This window comes from Gymnodraco acuticeps, unplaced genomic scaffold (genome assembly GCF_902827175.1).
Source record: "Gymnodraco acuticeps unplaced genomic scaffold, fGymAcu1.1, whole genome shotgun sequence".
Lineage (NCBI taxonomy): Eukaryota > Metazoa > Chordata > Actinopteri > Perciformes > Bathydraconidae > Gymnodraco > Gymnodraco acuticeps.
Window position 1 is genome coordinate 190001 of NW_022989944.1, and position 15544 is coordinate 205544.

The 15544-nt window shown below is 39.2% G+C and overlaps 1 protein-coding gene across 1 annotated transcript; it reads left to right on the top strand.

Annotated features, from left to right (window-relative positions):
• Nucleotides 1-3444: 3444 nt before the first annotated feature.
• Nucleotides 3445-11873, top strand: LOC117542520 (epithelial membrane protein 2-like). The gene is made up of 5 exons (XM_034210236.1): nt 3445-3584; nt 4899-4990; nt 8386-8494; nt 9338-9478; nt 10663-11873. The coding sequence occupies exons 2-5, from the start codon at nt 4913-4915 to the stop codon at nt 10821-10823; spliced, it is 489 nt and encodes a 162-aa protein (XP_034066127.1). The 5' UTR covers nt 3445-3584; nt 4899-4912; the 3' UTR covers nt 10824-11873.
• The last annotated feature ends 3671 nt before the right edge of the window (nt 11874-15544 follow it).

Below are 15544 nucleotides of genomic sequence, written 5' to 3' on the forward strand. Positions count from 1 at the left end.
CAATATGTTTGTATTTACATCTGTTTTCCTGTAAATTGGGGGTAGGGTAATATTCCTGAAAAAATTGCCAGAATTTTCAAGATTAAGACAGATCTTTTTTTATTTCTTCCAAGGTTAAAGTTGTACATTTACAAGTGAAAAACCTGGATATTGTTGGAGATTAAAGCCACACAATTCAGAATATAAAGTTGAAACCCTTTTATCAAAGTTACAATCTCCCTGACCCTTCACTCTACATGTATTTATTCCTACTGCCACTTTGTCCATCAAGTCCTTATTTCAGAATTATAGCATTTCAATTGTTGTAAATTGCTAGTTTCAACGTAACTTGCATTTTTCTTCAGAAAATGTAACTTTTCTAGTATTTCTGGAATAATTGCTGAATACTGAACCTGCCAATTATGTATGCGCTCCACTTCAAAGACTAAGAAGAAAATTGGATTTCTGTAAAGAATGATTAAACAGACAAAATATCCTCATATTTGAGCCTGATTTGTTTTTTCTTCAGGAAAGTATTCTCGGTGTGTGCATGATGGTTTATGGTGACCTTTCTGAGTTATTAGACACGGTTAGCAGAGAGCCTCTGACATTTACACTCAGAAACCACTAAATATAATCAATGACCTCCGTGACAAACAGCTAAATGTTATTATGTTTATTAAATAGAGTCTCAGTTAGAAAATCTCCCTCAAACTGAGCATGTGATGTGTTCAGGAGCAGATGTAACGGAGGAATTTAGTTGAATTTGAGGTACTCGCTTGAACCGGACCAGAAAGGGGCCCCCATAGAAGGTAGATTAAGAAGGTCCACAGCAAACACCCTTTAATTTACTGCAACGACATGTCGGGAAACCCCCTCAAAGCGGCCCCATGCATAGTGCGCCGTAAAATGCTACTTCTTATCTTAAGTTTCGTTGCCTTGCTCTGCTCCGGGGGGGGGGGGGGGGGGCTGTCGGCTGTGCGTGGTGATGAAAAGCTGGTTTGAGGGGCCCCCAGTGAATGTTTGCCTTGGGCCCCCACAGACTCTAGAATCGGCACTGGGCACTTGTACTTCAATCAGGAGAGACGGTTTTGATGTAAGAACACATATTTATTGCCAGGAATACACAAATGAATGTAATGGAGTTTTGGCGATTAGGCTCCGTTGTGCAGGAGTATCATTCGGGAGGGGAGAACCTATCTGATGAAACCCCCCGGGGTCTAGACACTGGTGGTGGTGAATGGATAGTTGGGGTCGGTCTGAAGGGGAGGGTTTAGCTTGACCCTGGTGGTGTTGAATGGGTAGTTGGGGTCGGTCTGAAGGGGAGTGGCTTGGCTTGACCCTGGTGGTGGTGAATGGATAGTTGGGTCGATCTGAAGGGGAGGGGCTTAGCTTGACCCTGGATTCAGAGGGACAGGAGGTGAAAAGGGGTGGAGGAGGGTTGCGTCGAGTCACCTGAAATGACAGCTGTCAGAGGTGGGAGAGGAGATTTAAAAGGGTTAGCAGAGCGCTATGATAGGCTTGTGAGAATAGAGCGAAATTATTGGTTAAGCCTGGGAGTGACGCCCCCGATCACTTATTGAGAGGAGAGAGAGTAACATAGGAATAGTAAATTAATGAGTAAAGGCGGTCTTCCTGGTTGAACTTGCGCCGAGCTTAATTTCACCTGAGTATTTTTGACCATGTTATGCTAGTTCATACGTTCACTCCAGTATTAGCTACTTGGTTTTTATTGATTATGAAAACACACATAATAATACATTTTTTGGATATATTTTTTTAATCTTGCCAGTTACTTTTGTATTAGGTCAGGGATATCTATACTTTCCAAGGTTTGACATAATGAATTGTGCTACTTTTAAAGCAAGCAACGATGTTTTCAAATCTGTAATCAAAAAGGTCCGCAAAAACGCTATCGAAGCAGTTCCTAGTACCGTTGCTACGTTAGTTCAAACGGTAACAACGGACTATTTTTCTTAGCGGATGCATGTCGTTTTAAATATGTCCAGCTATGAAACAATGAAGCATGGTAATAATGAATGACCTTGCAGCAGTATGCACACCCTCCTCCTCCCCCCTTTAAATTCCTCTCTTCCTCCCTCCCTTTTCTCCCTCATGCCTTAACTTGCACTCATTTGCCCCCCTTCCTCTCTCCCTCGTCTCACAACCAACAACATTCCTTCATCCTGAAACTCCTTCCTCCTCCCTCTGCAACAAAAGCGGGAAAGAGGGAGGAGATGGGGAACGCTCTCCGGCTGTTTGTTTACATGTGAAACAGAGACGCTGTGGTTGTGATTTGGCTCGTCTGTTGCCATGGCAGCGGGCGAGGAATCGTTGTAAATAATGCGAACTGTTTTGGGAGTTCCCCCCCCCCCCTCACACGTCAGTGAGTCACTAGTACTCACCAGCTGAGGGAAGTACAGCTACTCAAGGCTGGTGTTCATGTTTTATTTGTATTAATCATTATACACATTTATTGTGTGAAATGGAGCTATTTATTTATTTATTTCTGCCTTTTATTTTATTTTTATTTTTTAAGTAGTTTGTGACAAACTCTGAACCTTGTTTTCTACCTTTTATTAATGAATTTGCATTTTATTTAATTGTTTTCATTCATTTATGACCATTTATTTTTGTAATTTTTTTAGGCATTTATACATGTTATTTTTTGTTCATTGATTTTAGACACATGGAACTTGTGTATTATTTTATTAATTTATTTTGTACTTCACAGATTGATTTCAAAATGTTTAAAAATACTTTGAATAAACATTGAATGAAAGGCTAAGATATCCAGCAGCCGTAAAAACATTAATTCATCAGTTGTTTAATATATATAATACTTTTAATTGTGGTACTTTAACCATATTTTACTAAAGAAAGATTTTGAAAGCAGGACTTTTTCTTTCTTTTGTGTATTTTGATGCAAATACTTGTTGTTACTTTACTTAATAAGGTTTTCAATGTTGGACTTTTACTTCTATCAGAGTATGTTTACGCTGTAGTATTACTATGTATACTTAAGTAAAGTATCTGAGTACTTCATCCACCTCTGAACGTTTTAAATGACTTGTACTTTACTCGAGTATTTCCATGTATCTACTTGATACTTCTTCTAAAAAGAGAAATAATCAAATGTATTTTACAGCTTTAGTTCACTTCAACTTTTGATACTTCAAGTATATTTTGAATGCCACATAATTTAAGTAAAGCAGGACATTTTGAATTGTATCAGAGTACTTCTTCAATATAGTATCACTGTTTTGACTTCAGTAAACAATCTAGTCTCACCACTGCATGAGACACTAAACACAAAAGGAAAACATTTACATTTCCTGCCCACAGAAGTGGAAATAGTGGCTGGAGTTTCTTTTTTTCTTAGAGAGGTAGACAGAAAGATCGGGTGTGACAGGCAGCGTCGGAGGAGGAGCAGGGATTATGTTTAAAGCAGCCAGAGGCTTGTCTGGGGTGTGGATTTAAAAAGAGGGCTGGGTCAAAAGAGGGCGGAAGGGTAGCTACTAGTTTTTGTGCATTTAGAGTGCGAGTCTGAAATCAGTATCCCTGAGAGCAGGAGGAATTAGACGGAGACACACAGGCAGCAAACAGTAAGTCAAAACTCTTATTTATACCTCTATAGGACTCTTATATATTTCCAATGTTTAAAATAGAGTCTTTTAACAAGATTATGCAGGTTTTATTGAATGAATGCAGGTGTGTGTGTGTGTGTGTACCTTCAAATACTTGTTCACCTTCACGGGCTTTACAGTAACTCCTTTCCTGTCCTGGTGTCCAAAAAGGCTTCTTTCCACATGTTTTCAGCTGCTGTAGCACAACAAAGTTAATTGTTTTTAAAAATAGACTTTTTTACTGCATGCTTTTTGTATTTTTAGCAAACCTGAGCCACATGACCCCATTTGTTTCTGCCTGGTGGAAAATACGCCACAGATCAAAACAAAAAGAATTTGGAGGTATTCCACAAGTGTGTTTTATATTAAAGCAACTGCTGACATGTTGAACTAACTTCACTGAAGTTGCTCATACAGTTTGAGCATTTGACAGAAGATCGAAATAATAAGAAAATGTTCAAAAACTCTTTCTGGATCAGGTGAAAGGCGGGGGATGTTTGTAAAGATGCAGCAGGCGTGACATATCGTGCAGCCGACCGGTTGCTCATTGCATGTGTGTGGTTGCGTGAGAATGATCTGTGTGTGGACCCAGCCCTTGACCACTCCTTTACCCGTTGTCGAGAAACAGCTAATTCCAGATGTGCCTCTCCGTTCACACACCCATTGCGGATTATTTAGCTAAAAAAAGTTCCCACAACACAAAGTGGGTCAAAAGCCAGAAGAGCCACCAGTGACGAGGCCTCAGGTGAGAGAGAGCGGAGGTTACGGTGTGTCGTAATTCAAACCCTGGGAAGTGGGCGTGGGTTTAACGTTAGAATGGCAGGTTTTCTTGACAGTTATTTTAAGGAGTGGAGACAAGCCTGAACTCATCTACCCCGCCACAAACTTCCCTCCTTCACACTTTCTTTCTCCCGCCAAACCGTATCTTCGATTTCCTTCCACAAATGTACATCAACACCTCTCGATAAGAGCGTTTCTCGCCGTCTATTGGCAGGCATTTCACCGTGAGAGCTGTAACTCAGTAATTAGAAGTTGTGAAGCCACACCCTGAGTGGATGCCAGGTTTTCGCCTTGCTTTGAGTGTGTTTATGAAGATCTGTGTGCATGCTTCGAGCTGGGGTGTTAAACCACACAGGAAGTGCCTTTTGTTATTGGCCACATTTGACTCGTTCTGCTCACTGTAGCTGCCAGTGTGTGTGTGTGTGTTTTATTAGCGAACGAGTTAGCCCTGCAGTTATCCTGCATAATAAAGTGGTGTGACAAGTTTCCTCTTGTGATTCTTTCTTTCTCCAGCAATCGTCGTAATCATGCTGATCCTTCTCGCTGGTATCTTTGGCATTCACATCATAGGCATCATCATCCTCCTGGTGGCCACCATTGACAATGTAAGTACATTTGGTTGTGTTTTAAAGTGATGGAAGTTTAATTCAACACACCTGAACCACACCTTCTACCTCAGTTCCTGACCAGCCCTACATAATCCCTGACCTCCTCCCTAGTTTGAGTGTTAAAAACACAGCTATGTGCTTCTCCTCGATGCTGACAGACAGCAGAAAGTCTTAGGAGGGATTTCTGCACTCTATCAACAAGCCTCTGTTCTCCTCAGGGCCGCATTTTTGACATTTCTTGGTGACAGATGGGGCCGATGTAGTGTCGTCACCTGGTGTCACTGAGTGCATTTTAGCCCTAGTGTTGTTAAGAAAGTGAACATGTAAATATGTCAGATTCTTGCCTGTGATGTAGTGAATATTGCACATACCTGAGTGAGAAACAGGGAATGTGACAGTGACAGGCAGATGTGCATTCCTACCTTTGATAATAGTTGCTCTTGCTTGCAGCTTTTTAAATACATGTCATAACTGAGCGGGAACATCCGGGTCTGATAAAGTAAAAACATTGTGCCTTGAGTGGACTCTCCATTGGTTTCAAATAGAGGTCAACTTGTGTAGGAGTCTATGAAAACATTTACCCTACTTGTCACTTGATTCAACACCTCAGTAAACACATTCCAAACTGGTCTCAATAGGCGCATTCACACTGCAGTACTTTTCCCACAAAGATTCATGTGAACTTAGTTCATGTGAACTCTTTAGTTTGCATGAACTAAGTACAGATCGCGTTCACACTGGAATAAGTCCCTGAGGGAGGATTAGGCAAATGAAGCCGCTGACGTCACTTGTTCTTCTTCTGCTTTGGGCTTACTGGCAGGCCGCAAACCACTTCACGGCGTATACTGCCGCCCAAAGTCCCCGGCCGGAAGTCCCCGGAGTTGGGGACTGGCTCATCTACACCGCTCCCATGTTTTATTTTGTGTTGCCATAAGTTAGTCTCTCTGCGTTTCTGCGCTGGGCTAATGCTAATGCTAATAATGCTAATGCGAGGATAATAAAATGGCGGCTTCACAAAACTTTTTGGGAGTTTTACGGGGCGTGGTTTGCAATCCGCCCAGCCAATCAGAAATATAGCTCTTTTCTCACAAGAGAGCCGCACGAAAGTCCCTGCTCTCTAGCAGGGACTTTCGTGGGGGTAAAAAGGTTCACATGAACTAATTTTAGTACCGGCTCTTTTTGGTGTGAACGCGATAAAAGAGTTCACATTAACCTTTGTGGGAAAAGTACCGCAGTGTGAATGCGCCTAATTGCTAGTTTAAAGTCTTGAGTTATCAATATCAACTGGTTACAAAAAAGTCAAATTGTGTAGAAATCTATGAGGAAAAAAATTATGGACCAATTTAGGACCATAAAGGATCCCCTTTCTTTATCGTGAGGTATCCTTTAAGGCAGGGGTGCCCAACCTTTTTTGAACCGAGAGCTACTTTTAAAGTTGCCAGTCTGCCGAGATCTACCAGTCCAAATAGAGAGGCGTAGCCATTACTGACAGCCTACAACCAGGTAAATAGTAGCCTACACTTCTACTTGTATACAACTGACCTTTGTACGATGAATACTTCATAAAATACTGCAGATCCTTTATTTTACCTCTTTCTAATCTACACACATACAAGTATTTAACTGAAGTCACACAACAGTGTTGTTGATACGGAGTTGGAGTTTATTTACACGTCACATACGTCACACATAGTGGGTAATGTTTAAGAAACATTGAACAGTGCTGCCACATATGACACAGGAAAAAAAGAAAAGACTCTGAACCCTTTCTTTGCCATTATATAAAAATAGTGTTGCTACAAAAGTATAAATTAGGCTTACTAATAAGACAACTCAGATCTGAAGCTACACAGGAATCTGCTGCCAAAGTGCAATAAAAAAGACTAAATTAATAGAATCAAACCCTTTTTTTGTTGCATTTTAGTAGAGTATAAAAAGAAATGCCTTTTAAAATAGGATGCAAGCAACACTAGTTTCTTAACCTGAATTGATAATAGACTATAATCAATTTAAGTTTGCATTATTATACAATTTTGTACAATAATTATAATGAATACGTTCAAACAAACTAAAACTTACAGCTGATTAATAACGGTATCTAACTTGAGTTTTTATTATATCAAAAACCTGTTGAAATGCTTCTGTTATTTTTACTGTCCCCAAAAAGCGCGTCGGCAGCCAGGAATACTTCTTTCACAACTTCGCCATCTTTGAAAGACTTCATGTGTTTCGCAAGAACGTGACTGACACGATAAGATGCTCTGGGAGCAGCCTTGCTCTTGTTGTTGGGCCTGGTGAAAATGGACTGCTGTGCATTTAGCTGTCCTTTTGGGAGCGTAGGGCAGAATTAGGAGGGAACTCCGTCTCGTAGCGTTTGTGCACTGTTTTGAAATGCCGCTCCTAAATGACCCTTCTTCGATAAAGCCACGCTCGCATTGCAGATGAGACAGATGGACTTTGAATTGGAATAGATACAAAAATAATCATCCTCCCACTCGGAGTGAAAATTATATATATATATATTTTTTTTTTTTTTCTTCTGCCATAATTGTGTGTGTGCGGACTGTCACTCCTGTTGACATGGACAATGTTAGCGAAATAGTGCCCAGGGGTCACGCCGGCCAATCACAAAGCTTTGGTGCGTTCAAGTGCATTATTCTGGCACAGGAAGATTAAGTTATAGGACATTAACGATAAAACAGAATATTGTTGTTCTATTTTTAGACACATCTCGCGATCGACTGGGAATCTCCCCTGGTTGGGCACCCCTGCTTTAAGGCGTGGCTACTTTATCATTAACAAGTTGCTATCACAATGTTGTCCAGTTTTGGTGTTGTCTGTGATTGCTCCTTTTCACTGTGTTTTCCAGTTGATGAAAGTTAATTGTAATACTTTGGTTGCCTTAAAATATCTCCGTGTTCTCCTTAAGATCCATCCTCTTGTTTTAACTCTGGTTCCAATAAAACATTATGGCTACAACCAAAAACCAACATGGCGACAACCAAATATCAAGATGGTGGCAGTCAAAACACGTCATGTCTAAATTTGAAACCCTAGATTTGCGAAACTTGGCGAAAACACTTGTCCGATGACTTGGGGAAACCTTAACAATGCCTAACGTTAACTGTCTGTAAACCCTAACCCTAAATACGAGCACCAAAATGCAAAACTTAAGCATGTTGTGAGTTTGGCCATTCTTTATATACAGTATAGTCAGAACACAGGTTGAACACACACTATGTTTACACACCCTCCTGCTTTGAATTATCCCTCCAGCATTAATTAATTAACCTTTATTCAGCTCATAGGAACGTTTTTCATACTTGTGCAACCGCTGTAACAAAGTTGGACCATGATTTTTAAAGTAACATCTCGTTTCTTCCCTGTTTTAGGCTTGGTGGATGACTGACGTAATATCCACTGATGTGTGGGCTCGGTGGATTCAGACGAGCGGGGTGTGGAACCTCACAGATCTTCCCACAGCTTCACACTACCCACAGGGTAAGTCAAACACACCGCCTTTAAAGAGGAGAACTTGTTTCCATGCGTACTACACTTTGACAAAGTCATATTTACTTAATTAAAAACAAAGTTTGCCCTCAAGGTTTTATTGATTTTGCCAGTTTGTTCAACTTGTTCTGATATAACCTTGTTTTGTCAAAGATACTGGAAAACTGGCTTCAAATCCACAGTATTTCTCTTAAATATTGAGTCATGCCTAAAAGACACCAATCAAAGTAATCTTTAAGCATATTTTTTAAAGTTTAACACGGAAAAACTCTGCTTCGCCGAGGCCTCTCTGGTTGTTGTTTTATTGGATTCTGAGAAATCCCGATTGGTGCACAGAGGCATCCTGTTCTTCAAATGAAATGAAAAACATTCAAGTGATGTTATCTTACCATTCCAGCCCTTTATGTGGCATCTTTCCAGAACATGGCATGCAAATGATTTGCCAAAAAACACAATGGGTTTTCAGTTATCCATATAATTCCTTTTGCATTGCAAATCAAGACCAGTATAGCTCAAAATGACGCTGCCATAAAGCAAAGATGTCAAATGTCGTAGCAGAACTCAATGAAATGACTTCATCTTGAACCTAATGTAAAGTGATGTTAACTTTTGGACCTTCAAAATACTCGGCATGTTTCAAAATCCTGAGATATTTATGGTGTTTGAACGCCACATTCCTGCCATTCTGACCAGATGTGACCAGAACACGGTGTCACTGCAGAGTAACAGTTTCCTGGGTGTGTCAGTGTGATGTTTAGCACATATTTCAGTGACACTCCTCCCTCTCACACACACGTTTTCACTCATATTTTCCCTCTCTGTCGCCCCCTACAGATTACCTCCAGGCGGTGCAAGCCAGCTCGGTTCTCGCCTGTATTTTCTCCATCATTGGAATCTTTGTGTTTGTGGCTCAGCTGTTCACTCTGGAGAAAGGACAGAGGTTCACCATCTCCGGCGCTTTCCAGCTCCTCGCCTGTGAGTATCTCTGTTACTCTGTGGGGGAAGGGTACATTTACTCAAGTACTGAAATCAAGATAAAAAGTACTTTATTGATCCCAATTTGGGAAATGTTTGCGTTGCAGGCAGCAGCATAAAAAGAAACTCCATTGTGCACAAACATTTAAAAGATTAGAAATAAACATTCCAACATGTAAACATCTCAATAGAAATAAAATACCATTTAAAAACAAGTAGAAAATATACATGTTGAATTACAAAAAAATACTACTTTTAGGTCCCTGTACTTGAGTATTTCTATTTAATGCTACTTTATAGTTCATCTAATGTTCCCGAACATAATGCAAAATACACGAGTATGTGTGTTGTTGCATTTGTACACTCCCCCCTGTAAAACCAAAACATATCACATAAGCAAATGATAAATAAATAAAATAAAAGCACAATTTTTACTCCACTGTATTTATTTTATAGCTTTAGTTCAGATTGAGATGTTACATTAAAAAAACAAGTGATAAACTAATACATCTATAAAAATGAATCTAACTGTTTCAAGAATTATCAAATATATTAAAAAAAACATAAGAATGTCGTAATCATGGATAATTTGTGTATCCGGTCTCTATCAGGTTAATAAGATAATAAGTTAGTACTTTATTGATCCAAATTTGGGAAATGTTTGTGTTGCAGTAGCATAAAAAGAAATGGCATTGTACAATACAAATAAAAAGACTAAAAATAAACAAGAAAGTCGAAAAATATACATGTGGAAATGACAAATTAACAAAGTATAAAGCAAGTTATTATATATACATAAGTATGTGAGGCTGTGGCGCAGTGGACTAGTGTGTTGGTGTTCGTATCAGAGGGGCACAGGTTCAAACCCCACTGCAGTCAACATGTTGTTGTGTCCCTGGGCAAGACACTTCACCCCAAATTGCTCCTGTGGGGAGTATGTTTGTCGCTTTGGATAAAAGCGTCTAACAAGTAACATGTAATGTGAGGGAAGGAGTATTACATATTAAACTGAATATCTAAATGTAACAGTGTGATTTTAAGTCCAAGAGAAGCTATGGAGCAATTAATAGTGTGCAAAACAGTTGTAGTTTACTAGTTTTTAGTATAGGTTTCTTGACTTAATTCAGCGATCTGAGTACCTCTCCACTCCTCCTCACTCACCTCCTCGTCTCCTTTCCTTGCAGGTCTTTGCATCATGATCGCAGCCGCCATCTACACCGACAGTTTCCACCAGGACGAGAATGACGGCTGGTACGGTCACTGCTTCATCTTGGCGTGGATCGCCTTCGCCATCACCTTCATCTCCTCCATCATTTACTTCGTGTTACGCAAGAAGACGGCGTGAGAAGGACACTAGAAGCTTTTCCCTGACCGACCCCCAAAAAACCCTCAGCTGGACATCCCCTCGCTGCTGAAATCTGATTTATTTTTAGTCACAGATGTTGTAATATTTGACATCAGATTCAAGCTGCTAGTGTATATTTAGCTCAAGATAAACCTGTTAATACTCTCAAATACTATCATTGTTTAATTGAGTTTGCTGTCAGGTGTTTTCATAGTAAAAGGCAAACTCAGGTAAATAACGGCTGTATTTGAGACCGTTTTCAACCCAGATTTTGGGCTGTATTTCTACAGATTAAGACCTTTTGTGGTGCTAACTGAACAAGATGTGCCTTAGGATATAAGACGCCATGATAAATGAAGATCTATCATTATTTCTAGCAGGTTGAATAATAAAATCTGTGGTATTTTTTTGTTTGTTTTTGTACATTTATGTTGGATAAAAAGGGGCGAGTTTATTCTTAGTTTTTTTTGTTATTTTATTTTTCTTTTCTATTTTCTGCTCTGGTCTTACTTTATATAATGTGCCAAAAACAGAGTGACCAAATGTGGTAAAAAAAATCCATTCCTCTGTGGCAGATGTATTTGTAATCTAATGATAAGACTATATGATTATATATAAGATAAAATACTACAGCTTTTTTTATAATTATTTAGGATTACGAAGACACAAAACTGGTTTAAAAAGTGTAATGCCAAAATCAAATATAAACTCTTACACTACATTATTGTTTTCACAGTTAAAGGTTTTCTTATATCTTTCAAAGGAGTTTTATTCGGTCCACCTTAAATGCATCAATCTCAGTTTCCACTAACCTAGTATGTATGTATGAAATTTGCCATTTTCCATAAATTCAAAATCCACCCACTTGGGGTAATATCTGCTCTGGTTTCCCCAAATGCAACTGCCTTAAAGCGTGAGATATGATGTGTAAATATGTTTCCAATAATGCTCTGTATGTCTAAGGCTGTTTTATTTTTTGCTACTGTTATTTTTCATCATCGATGACAATAACAATGATTTGTACACTATTAAACTTGATTTCCGACCAATTATTGATGTTTTTGTTTCCCCCATTAGTCATAAGGAGTAAAAAGTAGTTGATTAAAGGTGGGGTAGGTAATTTTGGAGAAACCAGCTCGAGTGCGCTAGAATTTGAAAATACACAGCCGGAAAAAATCTGCCACTTCCTCACAGAGCCCCTCCTCCAACACACACGAACGCGCACATGACCAATGAGGGCACGAGATAAATTTGTGCACGAGATGGAAAGCTGACAAGCAGGTAGGCCATCCAGTTATTTTAGCCGGGCCGGCTCAGATGATTGGTCATGCTATTTACAGCGCCACGGCTTCCACATATGACATTTTTTAATGTATTTATTGTCAAAGCATTTCATATATTCATTGCTATCGGGATGTTAAGAGCATTCCATGGAATATAACAAAAAGTGTTTCTGAAATAAATTACATACCCCACCTATAAGTGTTAAATTCTGTTAAATGATTGTCAGAATAATTGGAGACAAAAAGCAGTTTGATAACCACATTTATTAATATTTTGTGAATTGCAAAAACAAGATTCACACTGTTAAAAACTTTGAATTGGAAATAGTAAGAGAGTAAGAGACTTTTTAAAATAATACAGTAAAAGTATATTCAGTTTACAAAACAATGGTGCATTTGAACGTTCTGTTGACTGCTCACCAAGCATATTTAGACTTTAGTGAACATTAAATAGAGTGGTGCAGGAATGAGTCCTAAAACCTGGAAATTAATTTGCATTCAAAAGTTTTTTTTAGCAACCAAATGATGTCACAGAGAAACACTGAAGTTGTAGTACCACCAAATGGCCACCACGGAAATGTGCTTTAACTTCTGGTTTACTTTCTGCAAGCCTGGATCATCCCCAAGTTACCCAACATTAGCCACCTTTAGCTTAGCGGTGGTGAAGTGAAGTAATGTGACCTTGATGTACTTCCTTTATAGCGCAACATTAGCCACCTTTAGCTTAGTGGTGGTGACGTGAAGTAATGTGACCTTGATGTAGTTGCTTTATAGCTCAACATTAGCCACCTTTAGCTTAGTGGTGGTGTGAAGTCATGTGACCTTGATTTAGTTCCTTTATAGCCCAACATTAGCCACCTTTAGCTTAGCGGTGGTGACGAGAAGTCATGTGACCGTGCTGTAGTTCCTTTATAGCCCAACATTAGCCGCCTTTAGCTTAGCGGTGGTGACGTGAAGTCATGTGACCGTGCTGTAGTTCCTTTATAGCCCAACATTAGCCACCTTTAGTTTAGCGGTGGTGATGTGAAGTCATGTGACCGTGATGTAGTTTCTTTATAGCGTGTGGTGTTAATATATGGAAATTATCCTGTGGTACGAAACATGTAAGTATCATAAACATTTGTTTGCCATCAGAGCTTATTTTCTGCAATATTCCGAAAATCCAATGGAAAATCCCATTAGCTTTTTGTCAAGGGAACCAGGGAGATACTTTTGAAATAATCTATATTATATTATCATGATTTGTAAATCATGCTAGTGAGTTTCATCCTTTAGTTTATCTAAAGAGCGGTGAATCATCTTAGAAACAGGAAGCGCTCAAACGTTTGTGTGAGTTTATCTAATTTAGCAGTGATTCCATGTCAGCCACAGCTTGTTACAAAAAACATGACTGATAGTGTGTTTAACAAACTTAAACTAGCTTTATTAAATGTCAGGTCTTTGGCAGGAAAAACATTTTTAATCAATGATTTTATCACTGAGCACAATCTCGATTTTATGTTTTTAACAGAAACTTGGATTGAACAAAATAACAGTGCAGCTGTTCTTATCGAATCAACCCCTCCCAACTTTAGTTTTATGAGTCAGGAAAGAATGCATAAGAAAGAGGGTGGAGTTGCTATTCTGTTCAATGATTCCCTTCAATGCAGGAAGACATCGTATGGAAACTTTGATTCTTTTGAATATGTGGCCCTTCAGCTGAAATGCTCCTCTCGAGCTCTGTTCCTAAATATCTATAGACCACCCAAATACTGTGCAAGCTTTTTTGATGACTTTACTGAACTGCTGTCTATAGTGTGTATTGACTTTGACCGTCTAGTCATTGTTGGTGATTTTAACATCCATGTTGACAACCCCCAGGACAGAGGGGCTAAAGAACTGTTTTGTGTTCTTGATAGCTATGGACTGACTCAGCATGTGACGGAGCCCACGCACAATAAGGGGCACACTCTGGACTTAATTATCTCAAAGGGTCTGAATATCTCTAAGGTTGTGGTGACTGATGTTGCACTCTCTGACCATTCCTGTGTTTTCTTTGAGAGCTCTATTTCTGTTCACAAAAATGTTCAAAAAGAGGTAACCACAAAGCGATATTTAACTGAAAATACTAGAGAAATGTTTACTCAGAATTTTTCTTCCACACTTGCCCCTGCTAACATCTCAGTAAATGAGCTAGTAGATCATTTTAATTCAAAAATTCAAAATGTTATAGATGCCATTGCTCCAACTAAGGTAAAGGAAGTGTCTGGCAAGAAAATATCTCCATGGAGAAAGGCCATGACCGTGAAAACAGAAAAAAGAGAATGTCGAAAAGCTGAACGCAGGTGGCGAAAAACAAATCTCCAGGTTCACTTTCAAATCTATAAAGAGAGACTTGGCCTTTATAATTTGGAATTGAAAAACGCACGACAATCGTTCTTCTCTGACATCATTACCAAAAACAAAAACAACGCACGTGCCAGTGTCAGTAGCCTCTGAATTTCTATCCACCAGGGCGTGCAATGATTTTGCCTCCTTTTTCACTGACAAAATTCAGAAAATCAGACAAGCAGTCAGTGCCTCTGCATCAGGAACAGCAAATGTGTTGTTTCTGTGTTCACCTAACATCAATTCAAACACCATGACACAATTCCATCAGATTAATGATAAAAACCTAGAGGACATTATTCAACTTCTGAAATCCTCCTCCTGCTGCCTTGATATTATTCCAACAGGATTTTTCAAAGATGTTTTGCCTTGCATGGCCTCAGATCTACTTCATATAGTAAACAAATCTCTTCACTCAGGTATTTTTCCACAGGCCCTGAAAACTGCAGTCATTAAACCGCTCTTAAAAAAGAATAATCTAGATGCTTCAGTAATGAACAATTACAGGCCCATATCAAACCTCCCATTTCTAGGTAAAATCATTGAAAAAGTTGTTTTTCAACAGTTGAGTAATTTCTTGCATTTAAATAACTGTTTTGATGTGTTCCAGTCAGGCTTTCGTCCAAACCACAGCACTGAGACTGCTCTTGTAAAGGTCTTTAATGACATCCACTTAAACACAGACAGTGGCAGAACTTCAGTGTTAGTATTATTAGATCTCAGTGCTGCGTTTGACACTGTTGACCACAGCATATTACTAGACCGACTGGAGAACTGGGTGGGACTTTCGGAAACAGTTCTAAATTGGTTTGAATCCTACTTAAAGGACAGAAACAACTTTGTTTCTATAGGTAAATACACATCTGAGTTGACAAATATGACATGTGGGGTACCTCAAGGCTCCATCTTGGGGCCTCTTCTCTTTAACATCTACATGCTACCACTGGCTCAGATAATGAAGAACAACAAAATAAGTTACCATAGCTATGCAGATGACACACACATTTACGTAACAATTTCACCAGGAGACTATGCTCCAATTCAAACACTGAGTAAGTGCATTGAACAAAT

Coding starts and splice junctions, on each gene's coding strand:
- LOC117542520 (XM_034210236.1), top strand. CDS start 4,913: ATGCTGATCCTTCTCGCTGGTATCTTTGGCATTCACATCATAGGCATC. Junction 4,991..8,385: donor TGGTGGCCACCATTGACAAT/GTAAGTACATTT, acceptor TCCCTGTTTTAG/GCTTGGTGGATGACTGACGT. Junction 9,479..10,662: donor CGCTTTCCAGCTCCTCGCCT/GTGAGTATCTCT, acceptor CTTTCCTTGCAG/GTCTTTGCATCATGATCGCA.